Source organism: Denticeps clupeoides, chromosome 18 (assembly GCF_900700375.1).
Source record: "Denticeps clupeoides chromosome 18, fDenClu1.1, whole genome shotgun sequence".
NCBI classification, from domain to species: Eukaryota; Metazoa; Chordata; class Actinopteri; order Clupeiformes; family Denticipitidae; genus Denticeps; species Denticeps clupeoides.
Window position 1 is genome coordinate 15,940,882 of NC_041724.1, and position 26,716 is coordinate 15,967,597.

The following is a 26,716-nucleotide window of genomic DNA, read 5'->3' on the forward strand; positions in this document are numbered from 1 at the left end:
AGAGGGCAAGAATAAGGGAGAAATGAAATATAAACATCCAGCCAAAACCTTAGTTCCTCGCCCGATCTTCTTTTTCAGATTGACTTTGCCTCACGCTGACTCTGATTTTGACTCTTCTACCAGATATGCATTTGCTTGCACTTGTTTGCCCTCAGGTTTCTTGCATGAAACCTGATGCCTCTTCTGTCTTCTCCTCGTTTAACTGGGATCCTGCTGTTGCCAAACCACGGTCGAAGACAATTCTATTGCCATACCATTTCTTGTACAATCATGGCACAATTAAAACTTTACCTTTGACCTTGACCTCAACAGCTGCAGGCCGGTGGCTCTGACATCCCACCTGATGTATGTCCCTGGAATAGCTTTGGCCCATGGTGAGCTCATCACTGGATCTGCTTCAGTTTGCCTACCAGCCAGGCATTAGCATACAAGATGCTGTCATCCATCTCCCACATCGTTCCCTCTCTCACCTGGACACCGCGAGTCGCACTGTGAGAATCATGGACTATCACCTTACTTCTTATCACACCGCACATTCAAGATTCAAGATTGATTTATTGTCAGTACAACAGTATATTGAAATACTGTTTCACACAGACCCCCCCATAGAGCAATCATAAAAGAGAATTATATATGTCTATACACACAAATCTAAACTATACTAACTAAAGCTTAAGCTTAAATATTGTACAGATTATCACTATAGGTGAAAAGTGAAACTTTTCTGTACAATGAATAGGTCGAACAGGACACAACTGGACAACATCATGTAGGATGCTTGTAAGTGGATATGTTGCATATGTCAAACAGGACACACAAGACAAGGCTGGAAGTGTATTGTTGTTGAGTTTAACAGTGTTTTGGTGATGGCGGTGCATTGAGAGCTCTGACTGCTTGTGGGAAGAAGCTCTTGCAGTGTCTGGCAGTTACAGTTCTGATGCTGCGGAACCGTCTGCCAGACGGTAGGATTGAGAACAGGGCATGTGAGGGGTGTTGTGAGTCCTTCACTATGTTCCGAGCTCGACGGATGAGGTGTTTCTCGTAGAGCTGGGAGATGGGTGGAAGTGGAACCCCGATGTTGTGCTCCGCTGTCTTCACTATCCACCGCAGGGCCTTCTGCTCAGCGACAGTACAGTTCCCGTACCAGACAGTGATGTAGCAGCAGAGAACACTCTCATTGGCCCCCTGGTAGAACGATGTGAAAATGGGAGAAGGGAGGTTGGCCTTCTTCAGCTTCCTGAGGAAGTGCAGACGTTGCTGGGCTTTCTTGGTGGTGGAGGTGGTGTTGAGGCTCCAGGAGAGGTCGTCTGTCATGTGCACGCCCAAGAATTTCATGCTGCTGATGATCTCAGGTCAGTCAGCAAACACTATAGACCAGACTTCTGGTCTGTAGTACTGATCCTTTCCGTATGATTCCCTGCTTGTACATTAGTTAGCAGGGTGTAATTTTGTTGTATTAAACATTAATTTTTTTTATTAAATTTCCATTTGATTTGCATTCAGGTGATGCATTTTCATTGAAATTGATGCTGAAACTGAAAATAATGCTGAAGAGGTGATTATATTTTAAACTCGCTCATTTTCTTTCCCTCATCTAGCGCCCACATAGAAAGCCAGGTCTTTATGAAGCTGAACATTGCATGAGCTCACAGGGTCGTGGCTTTATAGAAATGGTGCAGAACATCCAATGTGCCCCTCACCTGCCTCCTATAAAGCTGTTCAAAAGGCGAGAAGGTAGTGGAAACCCAGGGGAAAGCAAAGAGAAACGGCAGCCAGCCGGCCCAGTCCATCCAGTTGGCTACCGCAATCTTGCTGAGCATGCTCTTGAGTAACTGATTACAACATTCCACCAGACCATCTGTATGAGGGTGGCATGGACTGGTTTAGATGCCTTTGATACCCAGCAAGCTATACATTTTCAACTTTCACACACCCACTTTCTGTTATTCTGTATTGCACACATACACTTTCTTATCTCCTCTGGCTGTCATGACACCAAGGAAAGAGGTGACCCAGGCGTAGGTGCTTAAATAAAAACAGCTAATGTATCTATATACATCTTCGGGATATGATAATGGCAGCAAATCTCAAAAAACAGATCTAAACCAAACACACCTTCCACACAAAGCTCTGGCAGCGATCTCAGCTCTGCACTAACTCCACCACAGGCAGATCCTGAAGGTATGGACACAGAAGATCTCAAGTCTCACATCGTCTTGGCTCTAAAAGCCAATATTTCTGAAGTAATATGAACCAAACTAAAAAGCATCCTTGCCTAGGTATTCAGCAGTTTAAAAAACGAGATCCAAGCGATGAGAACGGAACTAGCAAACAACATGGCGCCAGCGTGAACGATTGTTGACCTAATGAAAACTACCACCAAAGATGTCGAAAGTGGTATATCTATGTGGTCGGACAAAATGGTGACTTTACAAACTACAGTGGCTGACCTGGGGACAGAATTAAAGGAGATGCAACATAAATGTAAGGATAAAAAGGGGAGAATGTGGAGTCTCAGAGGCACCTGGATCAAGCGCCACGGAAACGGAGACAACTTGACAAGAACATTCTTATTGATCGTTCACATTGAAGCAGTGCACTACGTAATGCAGACTGTAAACCCCATGAGATTGAGACTACTACCAGGACTGTGTTAAAGTTCTGCAACAAGCTTGAAGCCATGTCCCGCTCCAATTCAACGGTGAACCGATTGATATCTTCCTGGATTACACCACCAAGGACAGCAAATTGCGAGCAGCCTTTACAGAGATGAGGAAATGACTGTGTGGCTGGTCAGGTGTTCTGCATCATGTTCCCTGCTCGTCTCTGCATCACCCACAATGGGATAAAGAAAGACAAAGCCATGACCTACATTAAGAAGCACATTAAGGCCTCGGCAGAAGCCACATTCTATATCAAAGTATGCTTTGATATAGAGGCGCTGCTGCAAATCACCATTACTATTATTAATATAAATGGGTATATATTTCTTCTGTTGAATCGGCTGGGAGCTAACTTGATTCAGGTTAATGGAACTCAGAAGCCATTCATACAAGCACGTAATGTGTGGATTTATCTACAATGGGTTTTGAACTCACCATGTTTCTGTTGGTGATGGTTTAGTGACAAGTATACTTTGTTTCACTTTTTCTTTGTTGCATGTGTTTGTGTTGTATCTGTGCACTTCAGGAGGTTGTGTGATGCAATAGCTCCATCAGCTTCATATGGGTAATGTCAATCTACCATTTCAGGTTTGCTTCTTTAAATTGGCAAGTTGGAATGTCAAATCTCTTAATCACCCAGTGAAACGTAAAAAAAGTCTTTGCCCATCTGAAACATTTGAAGATTGATATAGCATTCTTCCATGAGACTCACTTATGCACTTTAATTGTGTCCACTGTCTTAGATTGCAGTTTGACTAAGAAGCTCTGCACCTCCAAATCAGCCCTGGATATTAAACATTTTCTTGAAACATACGGTATAATCGATGTATGGTGATTCCGTAACCCAAATTCCTGTAGCTATTTATTATTTTCCCCAGTAGATAACTCCTTTTTCGCGCATTGATTATTTTTTAGTGGATGCAAGACTTCTTTCTTTGATAACAGACTGCAACTATGAAGCCATAGTTATATCTGACCATAGTCCCCTAACCATGACACTATCTATTCTGTCCAATAACCATAGATATTGCTATTAGACACTCAATCCTACTCTTCTTTCAGAAGAAAAGTTTGTGAAAGTTTGTGAAAGTTTGTCAACTGAGATAAATTTTTCTAAAAACTAGTCAGACACCTGGTATGTCATCACTAATTGTGTGCGAATCTCTTAAATCATATCTCAGAGGGCAGATTACTTCATTCTGTGCAAGCCAAGGAAAGGTGAGAAATAAACAGCTAAAGCAGCTTCCGGACCAGATATTAAAGTTAGATCTATTGCACAGCCAAAACCCTTCACCAACACTGCTCAAACCACAAGTAATGTTGCCAATAGAATATGACCTTTTAATATCTCAACAAATAGAATATTTGATGTCAAAATTATGATGTGATCTCTATGAGTATGGCGAATAAATAAGTACACTTCTGGCTTGACTATATCATACAATATCTAACAAGACTATGTGTGAAATTAAAATGAAAATGGCATTAAATACACAGATAATGCAGAAATCAACGTATACTTTCATAATTTTTACCAATCACTATAAATTCCTGATTCAGTCGCTAACATATCAGCTCTAGAGGATTTTTTAACATAATATTCCAGTCATGGAGCAAACTCTTGCTACTGAACTAGAAGAAGCAATCACAATTGCAGAAACTGAGACTGCAATTAAAAGTATTCAGAGTGGTAAATCTCCAGGCCCAGATGGGTAGATAGAATTATTTAAAAAAAATCTCCTAACTCCCCTCTCCATTGTTGCTGTCTTTTTTCAAATAATGGTTCATAAACCTATTTTGTGTAAAGCAGTTATCTCATTAATTTTCTCAAAAATCCTTTAGAATGCAATATTAGTATCACAATACCAACCAATACCACTATTAAACGCTGATGCCAAAATATTAGCAAAAAATCTGTTTTACAATTGGAAAAGGCTATCCCTTCAGTGATTGGATCTGACCAAAACATTGTCCCTGAAATAATTACTTTGCTTGATGCTGAAAAGGCGTTTGATTGTGTGAACTGGGACTTTCTCTTCCTTACTCTCAAGAAATTTGGTCTAGGTTCAAAATTTATTTCATGGATAGGTATACTATACTCGTCCCCAGAAGCTACTGTAAGAACAAAATGATAATATAGACAAGATTGCTACCCTATCCCCTCTCCTCTTTGCATTAACAATAGAGCCACTTGCCATTGCTGTAAGAACATCTAGTGATATAAAAGATTTTAGTCAAGGTTCTTTGGAGCATAAAATATCCCTTTACGAAGATGACACATTGCTAAATATATATCTGACCCAGCCTTAAGCCTCCCACCTCTGCTTGATTTACTCAATGAATTTGGGAAAATATACGGTTATAAAGTTAATTTCCAAAAAAAGCAAGTCAATACCAATCAGTGCAATCATACAGGATCTTGTTCTACCAAAGCCCCTAGAATTGCTCATAATACATTTAATATTTAGGAATTCAAAGATATCTACAAAGCTAACTATCAACCCTTACTCTCCACTATGAATCGAGACCTTGAAAGGTGGAACTCACTTTCTCTATCCCTTGGTGGAAGTGTAAATAATATGACCGTTTTGCCTAAATGTTTTTATTTTTTTTCAGTCTCTACCAATCTTTCTCACTAAGACTTTTTTTGCTTAGCACTCAAATCTCAACTATTTTTATTTGAAACAAGAAACAGCCAAGAATAACTTGTAACCCTGTATAGCCGGGGAACGTCACTTCCCAACTTTCTATATTACTACTGGTCTGCCAATATGAAATCAATCTTATATTGGATTAGTAATGATATTGATATCCCTAGCTGGGTAAAAATAGAAAGGGCATCTATCCAGTCTGCTCCAATTGTGCTACTATGTGCAAACTATATCTACTGTTACATCTAATCCTGTTACAATACACACTGTAAAGATTTGGAATCTGCTTAGCCACCATTTTCAAATAATAATCTCATGCTTTCTACACCAGTATAAAAAAAGTATACTTCCCCATTATAAAAAGTACACTTCAATGATGGAAGAAGCTTTTGATGTCTAAATATGGCATTCACTCACTATGCAATCTTTATATGCATCTTTTGAGGAGATAGTGAAAAGACTTAGTGTTCCTAGATCACATTTTGTTTTAGATATTTACAATTGAGGAGCTATTTAGCCTCCAAATCTAAAAAAATTCCTTCTCTCCCTCCCCAATCTCTCCTGGAGTTACTACTTACCCACAAAAGAAATAAGAAACAGTCTATAACTACTATCAATAACATATTCAATACCACAAATCAAGAGAACCTGGAGCCCTTTTTGAAAATAGGAATGAGCTCTAGAAGAAACAATATCAGATGATACACGGCGTAAGGCAATTAAAAGAATATACTCTTCATCTGTATGGTTCAGACACACTGTGATTCAATTTAAGGTTTTATATCAACGTCATTGGTCCAAAGATAAATTATCCAAGTTCAGGAGGGATATTGAACCTATACAGTATGTGACAGATGCAAACAGTTGCCTGCTATATTACTTAATATGTTTTGGACATGCCCAAAGCTGCCAAACATTTTCTGATGTTTGATACTTTTTCCAAACTGTGTGGTCAATTTATCGATCCATCTTCCACCATGCAATGTTTGGTGTTACCCGTGATGATGTAAATTTAACTGTAGGGCAATCAGACATGATTGCTTTCTGTTCACTTGTTGCTAGAAGACTAATTCTGTGTACATGGAAAGATTCCACCCTCCACAACGTATGGACACTAGATCAAGGACATAATGTACAATGTTCAATGTGAGAAAATTTGTTGAAGGGGGGATACCTAGAGATTATCAACAACATGGCAAGCCTTTTTAACCTTTGTTGAAAACATGGAAAACATGGAAGCTGGTAGTTTTTTTTAATTCTTTTTCTTTTTTTCTCTTCTTAGGGCATTGGGGTTTGATGTTCATTTGTTCATTTGTGAAAGTGAAAGTGAAGTGATTGGTAGTGATTAGGGTGGTAGTAGCCTAGTGGGTAACACACTCGCCTGATAATACATTGGCTAAAACCTGAAGTGATTTTTTTTTTTCTCTACATTGTCATTATGGGAAGTTGTGTGTAGAATTCTGGGGGAATTTTTTTTAATCCAATATGGAATAGGGCTGTAACACAACAAAATGTGGAAAAAGTGATGTGGTGTGAATACTTACTTGATGCACTGTAACACTGTAATGTCAAGCTTATGGACATTTTTGGGCTCGGATTGAAGGAAAAGTTGAGTGAGGACGTGTGTGCAGTGATAGGGGCTGAATGTCTAACCATCATACATCACAGAACTAAAACCAGGGAGTATGAGTCGAGAGTATTAACCACTGTGCCACGAGTTACATTTGCAATTCTTTCACTTTTAGTCTGTCTGCATTTTCATCCCTTGCTTTGTTAACAGAGATTATTGCCTTCATTAATGATGACATTTTACAGCAGCATTAGAAACGTTTATTCTGTGGCAGGAAAAAAACTAAAACATTGTTCCTTTGCTTTTGTCCTTACTTATCTGATGATGCCATTCATGCATTTATGTAGACTTACAGTTGATGCCAGAATTATGAAAATTAGACAACCCTCATGAAACTAGACAACACTCGAGTTCTACATCAAAATAGCATTACAAAATGTTCTCAGCTGTCTTCACAATGCTCTGTAGGAGGTGCAGGAGGTCTTCTGAAGTGTTGCAATTGCTGTACCAGACAGTGATGCAGATGGTCAGGATGCTCTCGATGGTTCCTTTGTAGAATGTGGTCAGGACGGGCGGGGGGAGGCTCACCCATTGTGGCCTCTGCAGGAAATGTTGTCTCCGTTGAGCTTTTTGATCAATGACGTGGTGTTGACTGTCCACGTAAGTTCCTCAGTGATGTGCACACCCAGGAACTTGGTGCTGAACTGTTTATGATGAGTGGGCTGTGGGCAGGATGTGATTTCCTGAAGTCCACAATTATCTATTTTGTCTTATCAACATTCAGAGGCAGTTGTTGTGGCACCATGCAGATAGCTGTTCCACCTCATCTCTCTGAACGCCAAATCATCCCTGCTTATCAGTCCCAGCACAGTCGCATCATCCACAAATTTGATGATATGGTTGATGGTGTGTGTGTGTGTGTGCTGTTGTGAGTCAGCAGGGTAAAGAGCAGGGGACTAAGCACGCATCCCTGTGCTGCTCCTGTGCTCAGTCTGATGATGGAGGTGTGGCACCCATCTGAACTGCCTGGGGTCTGTTTGTAAAGACGTCCAGGACCCAGTTGCAGAGAGTGGTGTTCATGCAAAGCCCACTCAGTTTCACAACCAGCTTTTGAGGGATGATTGTGTTGAATGCAGAGCTAAAGTCTATAAATAGCATCCTGACACGAGTCTTTTTTGTCAAGATGTGTTAAGGGGAGGGGGAGGGCAGAGGAAATGGCTTCCTCAGTTGACCTGTTGGGACGGTATGCAAATTGAAGTGGGTCCAAGGAGGTGGGGAGGTTCTTCTGGGATGTGAGTCATGACTAACCTTTAGAAGCACTTCATGATCACTGGTGTGAGTGCAATGGGTTGGTAGTCATTGTGGAATGCCACAGCAGGCTTCTTCGGCACAGGTATGATGGTGGTGATCTTGAAACATGCCGGGACCAGCGATTGGCTCAGAGACATGTTGAAGGTTTCTGTCAGGATGCCTGTCAGCTGATCAGCACAATCTTTGAGCACCCAGCCAGGTATGTTGTCAGGTCAAGAGGTTGCCATGTAAAAAAACTACGGTCAATTTCACTCAACTAAGTCCACTAAAATGTTGCCGCTGCAGAGGGGCGGAGTCACAGACTTTTAACAGCTGTCAGAATTGGCTTCAGCTGTAGCAATCACCTGGTGCCAATCCTGACACTCAGACCTCTTGCACTGCAAATTGTTCTTTGCCTGCCAAGATTGTAAATCTCAGAGCAAGCTTTTTAAAATATCAGATCTAGAAATACAAGATTAATTCATGTTTTTAGTAATCTAAGTTTTGTGCTGATCCCTTGGGGATGTAAACGTGTGAAGAGAGAACATAGCAAAAAAACTCTCTCTCTAAACACAAAAGCACTTTATTCAAACCACTCCAACTTGATGTTACCTGGCAGAAAGAGGCAAGGCACAATAGAGGTTAAAAAATGAACAGTTTCTAATTTATTAACACCGGTAAATTATTAATGCTGTTACATGTGAATATTGTATGTAAAAGGTACCAATGTTACAGAGAAAACAAAAAAGAAGAAAGAGTAAAGAAAGAGAGAGAGGGAGAGAAAAAAAAGCCATGAGAAAAATGAGAGGATAGAGCAGACTTGAAAACCGGAAAATCCGGTTTTGATGGAAGGGCAGCTGGGAAAGAAAGTGAACTCTCTTCCCCACATGTGAACAGATCTTTATGGCCCTGGCCTACAGGAAGCTGTCACAGACCAATGAGAACCTGTTTCTGACGTCACGCCCCCGGTGCCTCCCGTCTGGGGAAGACAAAGAGAGTGGGCAGTACCGACGGCCGACACCTCACACGTTTGGCTTGGGGGAGGACCGACAAATGTTGTAATGCTGTCCGACAAAAGACATGTAAAACGAAGGTGTTGAATCTTCATGCACAACAAAGGCACAGGAATGTCACGGCTCCACGACATCTCTTCTTACAGAAGGCCGCTATGCAAAACAAAAGCGTAGAAAGGCCATGGTCCTGTGACGTCCCATCTTACAGGGATGTTGCAATCATTAATGTAATTATACCAAAAGTCAAAGTCAAAGTAAACTTTGTCATCTCTTCTATATATTGTACAGTTATACACAGTGATACACTATCTTTCCCGCTCATGTAGATTCCTTCTCTACAATATCAGACGAATCCGCCCTTATCTGTCAATCCAGGCCACCCAACTACTGGTTCAGTCCTTAGTAATCTCACGACTGGACTACTGTAACTCCCTTCTAGCTGGTCTACCACTATGTATCATCCGACCTCTACATCTACTACAAAATGCAGCAGCACGACTGATCTTCAACCTTCCCAAATTCTCCCACACCACCCCTCTGCTACGTTCCCTCCACTGGCTCCCAGTAGCTGCACGCATCAGGTTCAAAATACTGATGCTGGCCTACAAAGCCAAACATGGAGTAGCACCATCCTACCTCACAGCCCTTATTACACCTCGCACTGCACCTCGTTTACTCCAAGCCTCCAGTATTGCTCGCCTGGTCCCTCCATCTCTGAAGGTAAAAGCAAAACATTCATCTAGACTCTTCTCCGTCTTGGCCCCTTGGTGGTGGAATGAACTTCCCCTCGAGGTCAGAACAGCTCAGTCACTGAGCACCTTCAAACGACAGCTCAAGACCTTCCTCTTTCAAGAATATTTAGATTAAATTGTAATTTTCTTATTGTCGAACTTGTGTACAGAATCTACAACAGAGTGAATAAAATAGATGTATTCATAGTTGGGGTCCTAGTGAACCGGAATTGATCTCTTCATCGATGGTAACTGAAGCACGTTGTAAGTCGCTCTGGATAAGGGCGTCTGCCAAATGCCGTAAATGAGACGAGAAGATGTGGCTCCAGTTTAAACAGTGCAACATAAAAATAGACAACAAAAAAAACTGAATGGAATACAATATATAAATTAATAGGACACAAAATATACATTTTAGCTAAAAATGAAGTGTTAAAAAGTGACCAGAGATATATATACGTTTACCGACTGTGCAAATATATAACAGTAATAATAGTACAGTTTGTAAATCTTGACATTTTTCTTATTCTTGGTTTCAGTGCAACATGAAGAGGTAGTCCGTATATCATCATGTGCATAACTGCAGCAATGAGGTGTAAAGCAAATTTGTGGTAAGCAAATTTCTCCTTAACTTTAAAGCAATGTGCCAACCATAAGATCTTACCAAGCAGGTTTTGTAGAAGTCACTGGGGTCATCACTTAAAAGCACAGGATGGCCTCGGAGTACCAGTGTGAGCATTGCAGTAACATCTTGTTTCTATAATTCAATGACCAGTCAATAATTAATCACCAGTATGCTGTTTGCATCCACAACTGACAGCTATTCTGTTGCTAACATCACTACTTATGATAACACCACTACTACTACTAAATCAAGCTGTTGCAAAAATCCATTCAGCAGCAACAACTCCCCATTTGGACTTGAATATTGAGACAAACTGTGGTGTACAGCAGTCGAGGGCTTCGAAAAAGACATTCAGGTTTGTTGCAGAAATCCTGTTAAACTCAGAAAACACTTAAGTTAAAAAAAAAAATACAGGGAATATATATTAGTGTAAGACAGGAAATTTTTTTTCCCCCATTCCAACAGCACCGGGTGACCACAATCAGAGCTGGGTTGAAAATGGACAGATTTTAAAAATGCAGATAAATTATATAAATGTCAACACTAACTTGTATTTCTGTAAAGAGAGCTGGCCAGCTTTCCTTCAATGTTTCCACAGTTGTTTCAGCCTCTACAATCTCTCGTCTCTTAAAAATGGTCTGATCCATTTTTGACTAAATTAAGGTTGTGTAAGATGGGAAATCCCAGGTCTTGCGTGAAGGTCGCCTGCCTGCATGTTTGTCAAGCTGTGACACCCCCAAACAAGACACGTCAAAAGCTTGAAGTGTCATGATGTCACAATAGTAATCTACTGGTGTCAATAAATTAGAAACTCATGCCTTTTTCATGCCAAGTAACACCAGATTGAGTTGTTAAATACAGTAAATACTTGCCTTATTTCTTACAGTTGCTTTCTGATTTCTTTTTTTATTTCTTCTATGAGCAAAGATCTCGCTGCCTCAAGAGTTTCTTTATTCTGTCTGGCTGGTGGCTCAGGTAAGTAATTCACCTCACATATTTTGGGCTTTTTGAGACCTCTTGACATTTTCCCCAGGGTTCCTTTTCACTATATATGGAGACCTCTATACATCCTGCTTCCCATAATTTTGACCAGAAATTTCCCATCTTGAAGTAAAGAATATAACAACCATCTACAGATCCTGCTGCAGTAAGGCATGGATGTTTGTCAATCAGTGCTTGTGCCACTGAACGAAGTTGGTCCCCATTCGGATAGGTGTTGAATTTGTATATTTTCTCTGATAACCCCTGTAGAATGTTGCTTTTCATGTCCAAAGGACACCTGGATGTTATATCTATAAGGTAGGACAGACTGGCCTGTCTTAGCCTGAATTCAACATCCACTGAAAAACCAGGGATGCTGAAAAACTGTGGACAGCCCTGAGTTCTTGATGATGATAGGATAACCGCGTCATCAGAGCTGATGGAGACATCTGATGGGGTGCGACAAGCAGGCAGACACAACAAGTTGGGTTGCCTCCTAGAGGAAGCGCAGGGGAAACCGGAAGTGATACAATTAAGAAATGCTAGGCAGGCGGGCGGGGTGGATGGCACACCAAGCACAGCCCTGAAAAAGGAAAACAAGGTCCCTGTTATTCTGGGCTCAACACAAACACAGAACAGAAACACACACAGAACAGGACTTAACACCCCCACCACAGAAAATCAACACTTACATTTACAGCATTGCCAGATCCCCTTATCCAGAGCGACTTACAATCAGTAGTTACAGGGACAGTCCCCCTGGAGCAACTTAGGGTTCAGTGTCTTGCTCAGGGACACAATGGTAGTAAGTGGGATTTGAACCTGGGTCTTCTGGTTCATGGGCGAGTGTGTTACCCCTAGGCTACTACCACCCTTAAGGTACCGTACCACCCTTAAGAAGACCAACATTTACTGTTGATCAGACAAAAAAAAAAAAAGCATTCATGGTAGGAGCGTGACAAGACTTCCGCCAAAACATTATCAGAGCCCCTTTTTGTACCTGTTCTCCAGATTTTGTAGATATAAGGACCAGTGCTTAAGATTCTGATTGGTGTTTTTCATTCTGGTGAGAAAGACAAGAGGGATATGATCTGTAACACTACAACAGGAATGGAAGTTGACCCAACTTTTGTCAATGATAAAATGTTGCAATGACAGCAACACACTGATCAGGTAGATGTGACAGAAACGAGTCCAGATCATGATTTCAGAATTCTGGAGACAGGCACAAGTCACAGGAACATCTCACAGAGTAAGGCAGTCCTCCTCAGGACTGTAGCAAGGAGTCACCGCAGAGGACACTGATGCAGCTGGAACTTCTCCACAGCCACATACTTTATCCACATCCCTGCCGAGACCAGGCAGCAGATAGACTGGCTAAACCGAGCATCTGCCATTTGCATAGAGCTGCCACCCAGCATGTACACTATTGACACTGTCTTTACCTTGCTCTGTTCCAGCCATTTATTACCAGTTTTTTTATTCCTACTGAGCGTACCAGCAGAACCTCCGATATAAGAAATTAAATGTTAGATCTCTCACACCTAAAATGCTCATTCTTAATGAAATTATTACAGATCAGGGGTTTGATGTACTGTGCCTGACTAACTTGGTTTAAACTAAAGGAATTTGTAGCATTAAACAAAAGAATTAGCATCTTCAAATAGCAGGAATTAAACTAATCTCATAGTCAAATCAAATTACTTATGTATTTGATCCACTTCTTACAAGTTTCCTTAAAGTAGCACGCAAAGTTATAAATCCTATCCTTAAAATTATTAACTCGTCACTTAGCACCGGCCATGTACCAAGTTCGTTCAAGGTAGCAGTCATTAGACCCATGAATTTAAAAAAACCCTGATCGCAGTCATCTTTGAAATTATAGAATGATATCCAACCTCCCGCTTATATAGAAAATTTTAGAATAAGCCCAGCAGCTGAATGTGTACCTAGATAGCAACAACATTCATGAAGGATTTAGACCTAGCATTGAGACAGCGATAGTTAGAGTGGTTAATGACCTGCTGTTGGCCTCTGATCAGGGCCAAATCCTGCTGCTTGACCTGAATGCAGCTTTTGACACTATTGCTAACGCTATTCTCCTTGACAGGTCAGAGAATGTTGTTCGTATTAAAAGAGACATTTGCAGCAGTCCACCAGCCATAAGCCTCCCCTGTACATCACGACTTGTGTGGCACCTGGAGGTGCCGTCATGGCCAAGTATATTAACAGCGGGCTCAAGGCCATGGGGAGAGTGCTGGTGCTCCTAATCTTGACTGCCTGGGGTCAAGGCATATGCTGGGCACTCAAAAAGGGAATGTAATACTTCCTGTATATTAGTCCATTATTCTACTTGACAACTCCAAAAAATCTGGAATCATTAAAAACCAAAACAGCCTCAGCCACCTTGCTGCAACTTCATACAGACACAGGAAAGTAAACTTTCCTTACAGCCACACAAGCTTCTCAAGTGCCTGGAAGGTCCAGGTTTGGGGCAAACCAATTACAAGAACCACACTGGCAGAACTAGATTTAAAAAAAAAAAAAAGGGTTTATTTTTAATAAAAATATCCCAAGTGAACCTCGCCACTGGACACCAGGGTTTCTTTACTGATTCCTCCATTTGTGGACCTCCCTGCAGGAAGAAATAAGGGGTCAGCAGCCACCACAAGGTCATTTCACAGGAACAGACAGCACAAGCTACTCACTCTGTCGACCACATGTCTGTTGACAGGAAGATGTGGCAGAAGGATAGCAAACTGCAGTATTACAGTGTAGGAAAACCTAGCACAAAAAGGCAGGATTAGCACATTTATCCTAGCATGCTAGCCTAGAGGGGGGTTCTATTTAATAAACCTACCTTCTCATTCAGCGCCACATAAGATGTAGGGTTCACAAATGTAAACATCTGAAGGATGAAGCGTTTGTAGTGCGTTGGATACTGAAGCACAGAGGAGCCAGATACAGGAACCAAGGTGGTCAGGTAACGGTCATCCTGGTACGGACACCTGAACAGAGAATTAGTGAGGAGACACTGCATACACATCTTTAGCCAGTTACCAAAAAGCACACTCCTTACCCATTAACCAGGATGTCCCACTGTGGGGAGCTGAAGGGGTTCGGGCTGGATGTGGCCCAACAGCGACCCAGCATCAGAACAAGGTTGGGATCGGTTCTCCCCACAATACGTACTTCAGCGTACACTGGGTCCCGCAGAACTTTAGTGACTGGGTAATCAGCACCACTGTAGTAGGAGTTGTACGCTACAGTAGCTACAGAGAGAGGAAACAGTAAAGCTCCCAAATCAATACTGAAAAAGGAAGGTAGGAATTTAGGACCTGCAGTACCTTCCACACATCCTTTGATGGCACAGCGGCCATTAGCCAGCCTGAGCTCCACCTGGAGTGGACCAAGAGCAGCAACTGGCAGTGGTGTGTCGGAGAAGCCAGTTTGAACCACCACTGCCTCCACAGCAGCACCAAAATAGCGACACTGAAAGAGAAGCCTGCAGAAGACAGTGCATTAAGACCTCCCCACCCTCACTCCACACACAGAATAGAACTACACACTTACTCAAATTGGCTGTCTCTTGTGATGGAACCAAGAGGCCCAACTCCCACCTCGTAAGAGGAGAACATCCTGTTCTCGTAGATCACATAGCCAGACTCCACCTGCAACAGCCATACAGGATAAGCATTTATTGTAGCTTCACTTACAGAAAGGGATCTCAAGCTTGGTTTTAGGAGAACCCTACCCAGTACCTTCATTCCAAACTAAATTAGAACCAGGAAATAGACCAGTGGTTAGAATAGGAACTGCCAGGAGGGCCTACAGGAACTAGATCAGGGACACCAGACACACAGGAACAAGTATTACATGCCCACCGTCACAAGGGTCCCACACGCAGTCACAGGGAACTGGAAAATGGCAAAGGCACCGTTGGAATCAACAGCAGCACAGGGTGCACTGCTTCCTCCCAACAACGTAACGGAGTCTAAACTCAGCCGGGGGAGGGTTGCATCCATGGCCACCACAAGCACAAACTGTCCATCTCTGGTGCACTGGACCGTTACTGAGGACAGGTATAGAAAAGTAGTAAAGAGACTCCGTACAGAATCAAACACCAGGAAGTAATACTGACACCTACCCATTTTGCCGTAGTAACATTGTTGACCGTCAAAACAGCATCTTATAGCACTGCAGTTACTTGCAGAAATTCCAGGTGCCCCACATGGTACCCGCTCAAAATTATTCACTTGACACTGGTCAGAAAGTGGCAGGCCTGGATCACGTGCCAAGGTTGGGATCTGTGGCCCAGAGGGAGCAGGAATGGTCTTTAGTTGGGCAAAGCACAAAGGTCCCCAGAAAACCAGCACCAGGAAACCAAACATGCTCCCTCCTTTACCCATACCCACTGCACTACAAGCACTCACTGTCAACCATCATGCTGAGGGACTCTTTTATATCTCATCAGATTCACTGATGTATAAGTGGTGGTCATTTAAAACCACACCTCCTCATTAAAATCTTGATCTCCAATCTCAATTACAATCAGCTGGTTTTGTCTGAATAATTCTGATCAGCATAAATACATTTTGTAAAAACATTTTTTAAATCGAATTCCTCTCATGTTGTCAAGAACAATCTCTAGTTGTAAATGTAATGGGTGTATAATTCTAAGAGAAATTCTTAATTTAATCCATTTTAGAATAAGGCTGTAACATAATAAAATATGGCAAAAGTGATGCACTCTGAATACTTTCTAGATGCACTCTATTTGTTTAGCAATGTATATTGCGCCTGGAGTCATATTTAGAACAAGCAGCATTTTGGTTGTATGACCTTTGCTTTTTGATTAAATAAAATGGTTGTCCTGTACAAAGTTAATGTGAATGCTTGTCTAGTAGGTCTAGGTAGAAATTGTTCTGTAAAGGTGGTGGGGTGAACATCTCGTAGCGGAGTCATAAGTGTCTACAGTCATGATTTCTTTTTTTTCTGTAATAACTGAACAGCTTGTCTGTAAATGGTTGTAAACAGGATGAACTAAGAAGATTTTAAAATGTGGATTCATTCCAAAGAGGTATTTGTTCTGTAATGCCCGTCAAAAATCTTAAAATAATGTATGCAGATTATGGTAAAAATAACAGAGCTGCTATAGATGTTCACAAGGCATTTGACATGATAGAGTGGCCATATTTGATTGCAACACTTCAGAAATTTGGATTTGGGGGGTACCTTTATGGAATGGGTGAAACTATTGTATAGTAACCCAAAGTCCTCCATTATAACGAATGGGGACAGATCCAGTTCATTTTATCTTCACTATCCCCCCTGCTGTTTAATAACTAGAACCCCTGGCTATTGGAATCAGGGAGCAACCCTGTGTTGAAGGCATTAAGTCATGTGGTATGGAGTTTCCGGTGTCATTGTTTGGGGATGACCTTCTTGTCTTTCTATCTGACCCAGCAGTCTCTATTCCTGTCTTACTAGAATACATACATTCATTTGGTAATATTTCAGGTTATACCATAAACTGTGGGAAAAGTGAATTTATACCCTTAAAAGACCAAATCAATCACTGAAGATTTGACAAAATTGCCTTTTAGAGTTCAGAAAGAGTGCTTCACTTTCTTTGGTCTGAAACTGACTAAAAATCCCAAACATCTATTCAAATGTATTTTTGCTGAATCTATAGAAAAATTCAAACACAATATTGAATTTTGGAGAATATTGCCTCTTTCTATGACAGGTCGAGTAATGGCAATAAACATGGTGAACCTACACAGGTTTTTGTACCTTTTTCAGAACCTGCCCATTTATTTGAATGAATTTTTTTTTTTTTTTTTTTTTTTTTTTAAAAGAGGCTCAATTCAATTATTTTGCCTTTTGTGTGGGGCTACAAAGCACATAAAATAACCAAGATGCTTCTTCACAAATCTTAAGAAGAGGGGGGCTTGTATACTCCTTGAGTATACTGAATCAGATAAAAGTGGCTTGCCATGTTCTGTTTTTTTCTTACACGCTCCTACATGTCAAAGCAGCTCACTCTTGCAATCACAGTTAGATGGAGGGGGTTGCAGTCTAGAGAGTGAGGGGCATCAGAAAGTTTGAATTAGCTCATTGACCAATTTGCATCTTTTGCCCAGCTAAGTGCTAAATTAAAATCTTCCAAAACTCACTTTTTTCCCCCACTACCTCCAAATCAGGCACTGTTAAGGAAAGAGTTCCCAGTTTTTAATTCTGTATCCCCCCCCCCCCCCCTTTTTTTTTTTTTATTTTATACCTCCTGCCCTTACCCAGAACAACTTACAATCAGTAGTGACAAGGATAGTCACCCTGGAGACACTCAAGGTTAAGAATCTTGTTCAAGAACTGTGGCTTCAGACCAACTTTATATTTATGCCACAGACGGTCTTTAGAAGCTGAACCTGTGAAAAGTAATACCATCTAGTCCTACGATTAAGGTGAGTTACAGAGCACTATAACTGTAGAGTACAGGTATATGTTAAAACTGATTTTTTTTTTTTTTTTTTTTTAAATAAAAACTCCACTAGATGAGAGGGCGTGAGGAGTTCTAATTCCTTTGAGAATCCTAGTCATTTGGATTTAAAAGCTCAAATGAGTCTTGATTAAATCATGTCTTAACTGCAATGACATGGTAACATTCAACTTGGCTAAGCAAGCATCAATTTAAAGCTAAAGGACAAGTTACTAGTCAGACAATTCAGGAGATCACCAAATTTAAGTCCCTTGTCCCAATATATTAAGTCATTTGCAACTTTAGCTATTTATTTTAAATACAAAAAAAAATAAATAAATTAAAAGGACTATTCAAGGTCTAAGATACTTGGAAACCTGAAGATTTGAAGTGGGAAATCTATCATATTGGCCAGTCCTAAAGCCAATCAACTGCAACTGGTGCAAAACAGCAGCTCGTCTGCTCACTGGCAAATGAAAGGGTCAACACAACTTACCATCTACAGTGGACAAACCACACAGAAAATTGATTAATTGAAGGGGGTTTATTTTAATAAAAATATCCCAAGTGAACCTCTCCACTGGAAACAAGGGTTTCTTTCCCAATGTTCACATTCATGGACCTCCCTGCAGGAAGAAATAAGGGGTCAGCAGTCAAAACGAGACCATTTCAGAGGAAAAAACAGCACAAGCTACTCACGCTGTCGACCACATGTCTGTTGACAGGAAGATGTGGCAGAAGGATAGCAAACTGCAGTATTACAGTGTAGGAAAACCTGCACAAAAAGGCAGGATTAGCACACTTATCCTAGCATGCTAGCCTAGAGGGGGTTCTATTTAATAAACCTACCTTCTCATTCAGCGCCACATAAGATGTAGGGTTCACAAATGTAAACATCTGAAGGATGAAGCGTTTGTAGTGCGTTGGATACTGAAGCACAGAGGAGCCAGATACAGGAACCAAGGTGGTCAGGTAACGGTCATCCTGGTACGGACACCTGAACAGAGAATTAGTGAGGAGACACTGCATACACATCTTTAGCCAGTTACCAAAAAGCACGCTCCATACCCATTAACCAGGATGTCCCACTGTGGGGAGCTGAAGGGGTTCGGGCTGGATGTGGCCCAACAGCGACCCAGCATCAGAACAAGGTTGGGATCGGTTCTCCCCACAATACGTACTTCAGCGTACACTGGGTCCCGCAGAACTTTAGTGACTGGGTAATCAGCACCACTGTAGTAGGAGTTGTACGCTACAGTAGCTACAGAGAGAGGAAACAGTAAAGCTCCCAAATCAATACTGAAAAAGGAAGGTAGGAATTTAGGACGTGCAGTACCTTCCACACATCCTTTGATGGCACAGCGGCCATTAGCCAGCCTGAGCTCCACCTGGAGTGGACCAAGAGCAGCAACTGGCAGTGGTGTGTCGGAGAAGCCAGTTTGAACCACCACTGCCTCCACAGCAGCACCAAAATAGCGACACTGAAAGAGAAGCCTGCAGAAGACAGTGCATTAAGACCTCCCCACCCTCACTCCACACACACAGAATAGAACTACACACTTACGCAAATTGGCTGTCTCTTGTGATGGAACCAAGAGGCCCAACTCCCACCTCGTAAGAGGAGAACATCCTGTTCTCGTAGATCACATAGCCAGACTCCACCTGCAACAGCCATACAGGATAAGCATTTATTGTAGCTTCACTTACAGAAAGGGATCTCAAGCCTGTTTTAGGAGAACCCTACCCAGTACCTTCATTCCAAACTAAATTAGAACCAGGAAATAGACCAGTGGTTAGAATAGGAACTGCCAGGAGGGCCTACAGGAACTAGATCAGGGACACCTGACACACAGGAACAAGTATTACATGCCCACCGTCACAAGGGTCCCACACGCAGTCACAGGGAACTGGAAAATGGCAAAGGCACCGTTGGAATCAACAGCAGCACAGGGTGCACTGCTTCCTCCCAACAACGTAACGGAGTCTAAACTCAGCCGGGGGAGGGTTGCATCCATGGCCACCACAAGCACAAACTGTCCATCTCTGGTGCACTGGACCGTTACTGAGGACAGGTATAGAAAAGTAGTAAAGAGACTCCGTACAGAATCAAACACCAGGAAGTAATACTGACACCTACCCATTTTGCCGTAGTAACATTGTTGACCGTCAAAACAGCATCTTATAGCACTGCAGTTACTTGCAGAAATTCCAGGTGCCCCACATGGTACCCGCTCAAAATTATTCACTTGACACTGGTCAGAAAGTGGCAGGCCTGGATCACGTGCCAAGGTTGGGATCTGTGGCCCAGAGGGAGCAGGAATGGTCTTAATTTGGGCAAAGCACAAAGGGCCCCAGAAAACCAGCACCAGGACACCAAACATGCTCCCTCCTTTACCCATATCCACAACACTACAAACACTCATTGTCAACCATCATGCTGAGGGACTCTTTTATATCTCATCAGATTTACTGATGTATTAGTGTTGGTCATTTAAAACCACACCTCCTCATTAAAATCTTGATATCTAATCTTCATTTCAATCAGCTGGTCCAGTTGGTGGTTATTTATTTCAGAGTTTTGGCTGAATAAACCTGATTGGCATAAATACATTTAAATGAAATATCTCTCCAATTACTTAAATCAATCTTGTGTTGTAAATTATAATATTAAAAGTGAGGCACAGTTGGACCTGGTACTTTTTGCAGTGTTTGGGAGTTTTCTTTCAAACATTCGCTTGGTTTCTCACTATGGGAACCATTGAATCAGAAATGACACCACCCCTGTAACATGCTCCTCCCTGAAAAACATGCTCCTCCCTGTAACATGTTCTGCTGATAACATGAGTGAGGTATCTCACCACTTACACCTCCTTGCATATTTGCACGTGGAGAAGCATGGTGAGAAGGTTGTTGTGGTGGGCTGCTGAGACTGATGTAGGAGAGGCAGGGCTCCCGGTGTGCTGCTGCCATTGGTCCATCTGGTCTGTCTCATTGGTGCATCCATGATCAGTCATGTCAAGCATATTCCCATAGTGAAATATCTCACACATGTTATCAGAGAACCAGGGTTACGGATGCCAACACTAGGTATATCTCATGATTGCATTGACCAATTTGAATGGCTCATGCCTTGTTTGAATTGGCTGAGCCTATAGGGGGCATTCATAGAAATAATGTCATCACAGCATGCAATAACCACACCATGAGTTTGCACAAAATGGCTGGTTTATGGTCATGTTTTTGCCATTTTTAAGGGGCTCTCTGTGCCCGGGAGGGGTGCAAGTTTTAAACTATCGTGCTGTGGATTCATTTTGAATTTATTCACTAAGTTTTTGGTCATGTTTCTTTATGTTGGTGGAATTGTGCCTTTAGTCGAGATTATCCATGTTCAGATGATATGCGATATGTATGAATTGGTAGATATTTATGGGTGCTAATATTGTGTGCACTGTGCTGCCCCCAGGGGCAGGGGCCTTAGCTTGGAAGATTTTAACATCCTGGACATAGCTGTTCCAAAAATTATGTTCTGTGTCAGAAAACTTTCCACAGCAGCAGAGTAAAAAGTACTTTGGATCATGGGAGAGACTCAAAATTTCAAAAGCTGTCTCAGATAATAGAGACACTCCCTTACATTCTGTACCAATCTACATTGGCAAGTTCCTAATGCATTACGCAAAGAATGTAATTTTTTTTTATGTAAAAATTGATATCACAACCAAGGTAAACAATACTTTTTAATATTACTTTGCACTGAAAGCTAAAAAGAAAAGAATGAAAATATAAATGTATTCAGGTGGAGAGAAATAAAATGCTGTTTGGCAGTTTAAAAGCAGAAAAAAAGGGGTAATAAAATTCTTATGGGAACAGGCAGATCACCTTACCATAACTCTCCAAACTCTGAGTTATAAATGTGCAGCAGGTCTGAAGGAGAGCTCAGCGTCTCGCTCCACCATGGACTGTATCTCCAGTCTTATAGTAACGGATCTGCCATGGCTGAATATGATCGCTTTCATTGTTAAACTGAAAATATTACAATTTCATTTTAACGTCCTGGATTTGCAAATACACCTTGACTGCTGTACACAATTACATACGAGGTACTAGCGAGTGAAATGACAAAGTAAAAATGCAAATAGCCATGTCTGTAAATACACAACCTATAATCACCCAATGAAAAACAAAACTTCATATCCTGGCTGCTTAGTGACACCGATTGTGCACTCAGTTGTCAAAACAATTTGGCAGTGGCAGCTGCTAAACCATACTGTAAAATGCTGGTCAAGAAGTATTCAATGTTGCCTCGGTAGACTCCGTTTAGGGAGATGCAGGCTTTGCTGTTATGGTCAGGGAAAAGATTCTATGTAATGTGAACAAGGGACATTGATCTCTTCGTTGACTCCACTGTGCTGTAGAGTCGGGTGTGGCTGTCCTTGTTCTTTCTGAAAGCAACCAGCTCCTTTGTATTCATTATTAAAAGACCTTTGCAGCAATCCACCAACCGTAAGCCTCCTCGATACATCACTACTTGTGTGGCACCTGGAGGTGCCGTCATGGTCAAGCATATTAACAGTGGGCTCAGGACCATGGTGAGAATGCTGGTGCTATCGATCATGACTGCCTTGGGTCCACAATTCATGCATATGCTGAGCATTCTTTAAGAGAGGAAGATACTTCCTGAATGCTCCTCACATGTATAGTCCATAACTCTAAAGAAACTGGAATCATTATAAAACCAAACAGTCTCAGCCAACTTGCTGCAGCTTTCTTTACAGCTATACAAGCTAGAATAAAATGAGCAAACCCATTACAAGAACCACACTGGCAGAACTGGATTTAAAAAGTTTATTTTTAATAAAAATATCCCAAGTGAACCTCTCCACTGGACACCAGGGTTTCTTTTCCAATGTTCACATTCATGGACCTCCCTGCAGGAAGAAATAAGGGGTCAGCAGCCACCACAAGGTCATTTCACAGGAACAGACAGCACAAGCGACTCACGCTGTCGACCACATGTCTGTTGACAGGAGGATGTGGCAGAAGGATAGCAAACTGCAGTATTACAGTGTAGGAAAACCTAGCACAAAAAGGCAGGATTAGCACATTTATCCTAGCATGCTAGCCTAGAGGGGCTTCTATTTAATAAACCTACCTTCTCATTCAGCGCCACATAAGATGTAGGGTTCACAAATGTAAACATCTGAAGGATGAAGCGTTTGTAGTGCGTTGGATACTGAAGCACGGAGGAGCCAGATACAGGAACCAAGGTGGTCAGGTAACGGTCATCCTGGTACGGACACCTGAACAGAGAATTAGTGAGGAGACACTGCATACACATCTTTAGCCAGTTACCAAAAAGCACGCTCCTTACCCATTAACCAGGATGTCCCACTGTGGGGAGCTGAAGGGGTTCGGGCTGGATGTGGCCCAACAGCGACCCAGCATCAGAACAAGGTTGGGATCGGTTCTCCCCACAATACGTACTTCAGCGTACACTGGGTCCCGCAGAACTTTAGTGACTGGGTAATCAGCACCACTGTAGTAGGAGTTGTACGCTACAGTAGCTACAGAGAGAGGAAACAGTAAAGCTCCCAAATCAATACTGAAAAAGGAAGGTAGGAATTTAGGACGTGCAGTACCTTCCACACATCCTTTGATGGCACAGTGGCCATTGGCCAGCCTGAGCTCCACCTGGAGTGGACCAAGAGCAGCAACTGGCAGTGGTGTGTCGGAGAAGCCAGTTTGAACCACCACTGCCTCCACAGCAGCACCAAAATAGCGACACTGAAAGAGAAGCCTGCAGAAGACAGTGCATTAAGACCTCCCCACCCTCACTCCACACACAGAATAGAACTACACACTTACTCAAATTGGCTGTCTCTTGTGATGGAACCAAGAGGCCCAACTCCCACCTCGTAAGAGGAGAACATCCTGTTCTCGTAGATCACATAGCCAGACTCCACCTGCAACAGCCATACAGGATAAGCATTTATTGTAGCTTCACTTACAGAAAGGAATATCAAGCCTGTTTTAGGAGAACCCTACCGAGTACCTTCATTCCAAACTAAATTAGAACCAGGAAATAGACCAGTGGTTAGAATAGGAACTGCCAGGAGGGCCTACAGGAACTAGATCAGGGACACCTGACACACAGGAACAAGTATTACATGCCCACCGTCACAAGGGTCCCACACGCAGTCACAGGGAACTGGAAAATGGCAAAGGCACCGTTGGAATCAACAGCAGCACAGGGTGCACTGCTTCCTCCCAACAACGTAATGGAGTCTAAACTCAGCCGGGGGAGGGTTGCATCCATGGCCACCACAAGCACAAACTGTCCATCCCTGGTGCACTGGACAGTTACTGAGGAAAGGTAAAGAAGAGTAGTAAAGAGACTCCGTACAGAATCAAACACAAAGAAGTAATACTGACACCTACCCATTTTGCCGTAGTAACATTGTTGACCGTCAAAACAGCATCTTATAGCACTGCAGTTACTTGCAGAAATTCCAGGTGCCCCACATGGTACCCGCTCAAAATTATTCACTTGACACTGGTCAGAAAGTGGCAGGCCTGGATCACGTGCCAATGTTGGGATCTGTGGCCCAGAGGGAGCAGGAATGGTCTTAATTTGGGCAAAGCACAAAGGGCCCCAGAAAACCAGCACCAGGAAACCAAACATGCACCCTCCTTTACCCATATCCACAACACTACAAGCACTCACTATCAACCATCATGCTGAGGGACTCTTTTATATCTCATCAGATTTACTGATGTATTAGAGGTGGTAGTTTAAAACCACGCCTCCTCATTAGAATCTTGATCTTCATGTCCATTTCGATCAGCTGGTCCAGTTGGTGGTTATTTGTCTCAGAGTTTTGGCTGAATAAACCTGATTGGCATAAATACATTTAAATGAAATTTCTCACCAGTTACTTAAATCAATCTTGTGTTGTAAATTATAATGTATATGTTTCCCATTCAAAAGAACAACATGCAAAATAAATTGGCTGATTAGGAACAATATTTATTTATTTGAAAATAGAAAAATAATAATAATAATAAGATTCAAATGAAAAATAGAACAGTTGTATAAAATTTTACTTATATACAATGGCAATAATCAATGGAATAAATAAAGTTTATCTACGTTATTGTGTGTCATGCCATTGCTTGAATCAGTTCTTTTTAAAAGTGAGGCAGAGTTGGACCTGGTACTTTTTGCAGTGTATGGGAGTTTTTTTTTTTAAAACATTCGCTTGATATCTCACTATGGGAACGTCCTCAACATGACCAATTGCAGAAGTTGATCAAATGTGATTTGGCATTGAATCCAAATTAATTACGTTGTTTTATACATGATCAAATAATTTGTTATTTAAAGAGAAATCATACTGAAGTAAGTAATTATGTTTTGTTTGAAACAATGCAAAAAAAAATAGAATAGTCTAAATCCAATTAATCATGTGTACAGATTAAGATTTTATATTGTCACAGCAGCCTTAGTTCCATTTAATAGACAACAAAATTGTAAGACTTAAAACAAAATTTGCCAAAACAATGAGTTTTCAAAATGCTCTCTCAATAATAAAGACTACAGTAGCTGCTGACCTAAGTCAGAACAAGTTAAAAACAGTTTCACTGCAAAGCATCAAAAGTGTATCAAATGAGCATGCATGCCTCTACTGGTTCCTGTTTGTTTAAGGCAGGCCTCATAGGAAATGCAAAGTTTCAGCTCCACAGTTTTTGTTTATTGGGACACGATTGTTGGGGGGGGACAAAACAAAGAACAAGATGGTTCCCAGTGGTGGCCTAGCGGTTAAGGAAGTGGCCCTGTAATCAGAAGGTTGCTGGTTCAAATCCCGATCCACAGAGGTGCCACTGAACAAAGCACCATCCATACACACTGCTCCCTGGGTGCCTGTCATGGCTGCTCACTCAGGGTGATGGGTTAAATGCAGAGGACTAATTTCACTGTGTGCTGTGCTGCTCTGTATCACGAGTGACAATCACTTCACTTAATACTAGTAATTTACTCAAGCATTTCGTTTTGTCAGGGTTTGTACAAAAAACCTCTGAACATCCAAGTTGACAAAAACTTTCTGTATAACCTCAAATGTAGTATTTAGTTCACGCGTGTATTAGAGGTTCAATGTGTGAATTAATCAAACCAAAATAGCCACAGCCACACTCCTCACAAAACTGATAGCTCCAACTCCTTCATGGCCCCGATGTTCTTCATGGCAAACTATTTAGATCCCCATTACTGACAGCTCCATTTCATTTTGGGCAGTAAACCCATTACAGTTCTATTGACATTGACATTCCATTTGTATGTAGTAGACTAAAAATATCTGAACCATATTGTACCACCATGTTCAAAAAGATTTTGGTTCTTTGGTTGCTGCACCAGTGCAAAAATACACAGATTTGTATTTCTTTGTTATCTTAAACCAACTAGCTAGAATTTATCAGTGACACCGTTCACTTAATGGTCTGAACAACATTAAACAGCAGACATAATAATAATCTAAAACAATACTTGTATTATGCATGTTGAATCACTTTTATCCAAAAACTAATTTTGAAATATGTATATGTATTCTTAGTCTCAGCTTTATTTATTTTTTGATTGGACTCAACATCTGCTCGTAATTAAATTCAACAACATGTTCAATTAAAAATTAACCATTAGAAAATAACACAAAATTTTCTTT

At 41.5% G+C, this 26,716-nt stretch overlaps 3 protein-coding genes across 3 annotated transcripts; all 3 read right to left on the bottom strand.

Moving 5' to 3' along the window:
- Positions 1-13,971: 13,971 nt before the first annotated feature.
- LOC114768575 (zona pellucida sperm-binding protein 4-like) lies at positions 13,972-15,933 on the bottom strand. Its single transcript, XM_028960931.1, has 9 exons — positions 15,672-15,933; positions 15,409-15,596; positions 15,098-15,195; positions 14,872-15,029; positions 14,604-14,796; positions 14,385-14,532; positions 14,233-14,308; positions 14,107-14,159; positions 13,972-13,998 (listed from the first exon to the last, which is right to left on the bottom strand). The coding sequence occupies exons 1-9, from the start codon at positions 15,931-15,933 to the stop codon at positions 13,972-13,974; spliced, it is 1,203 nt and encodes a 400-aa protein (XP_028816764.1).
- Positions 15,934-18,540: 2,607 nt separating this feature from the next.
- LOC114768576 (zona pellucida sperm-binding protein 4-like) lies at positions 18,541-20,401 on the bottom strand. The gene is made up of 8 exons (XM_028960932.1): positions 20,140-20,401; positions 19,877-20,064; positions 19,567-19,664; positions 19,339-19,496; positions 19,071-19,263; positions 18,852-18,999; positions 18,702-18,777; positions 18,541-18,628 (listed from the first exon to the last, which is right to left on the bottom strand). The coding sequence occupies exons 1-8, from the start codon at positions 20,399-20,401 to the stop codon at positions 18,552-18,554; spliced, it is 1,200 nt and encodes a 399-aa protein (XP_028816765.1). The 3' UTR covers positions 18,541-18,551.
- A 2,449-nt stretch (positions 20,402-22,850) lies between these two features.
- Positions 22,851-24,699, bottom strand: LOC114768577 (zona pellucida sperm-binding protein 4-like). The gene is made up of 8 exons (XM_028960933.1): positions 24,438-24,699; positions 24,175-24,362; positions 23,865-23,962; positions 23,639-23,796; positions 23,371-23,563; positions 23,152-23,299; positions 23,001-23,076; positions 22,851-22,927 (listed from the first exon to the last, which is right to left on the bottom strand). Exons 1-8 carry the CDS (start codon positions 24,697-24,699, stop codon positions 22,851-22,853), a joined length of 1,200 nt encoding a protein of 399 aa, XP_028816766.1.
- Positions 24,700-26,716: the final 2,017 nt, after the last annotated feature.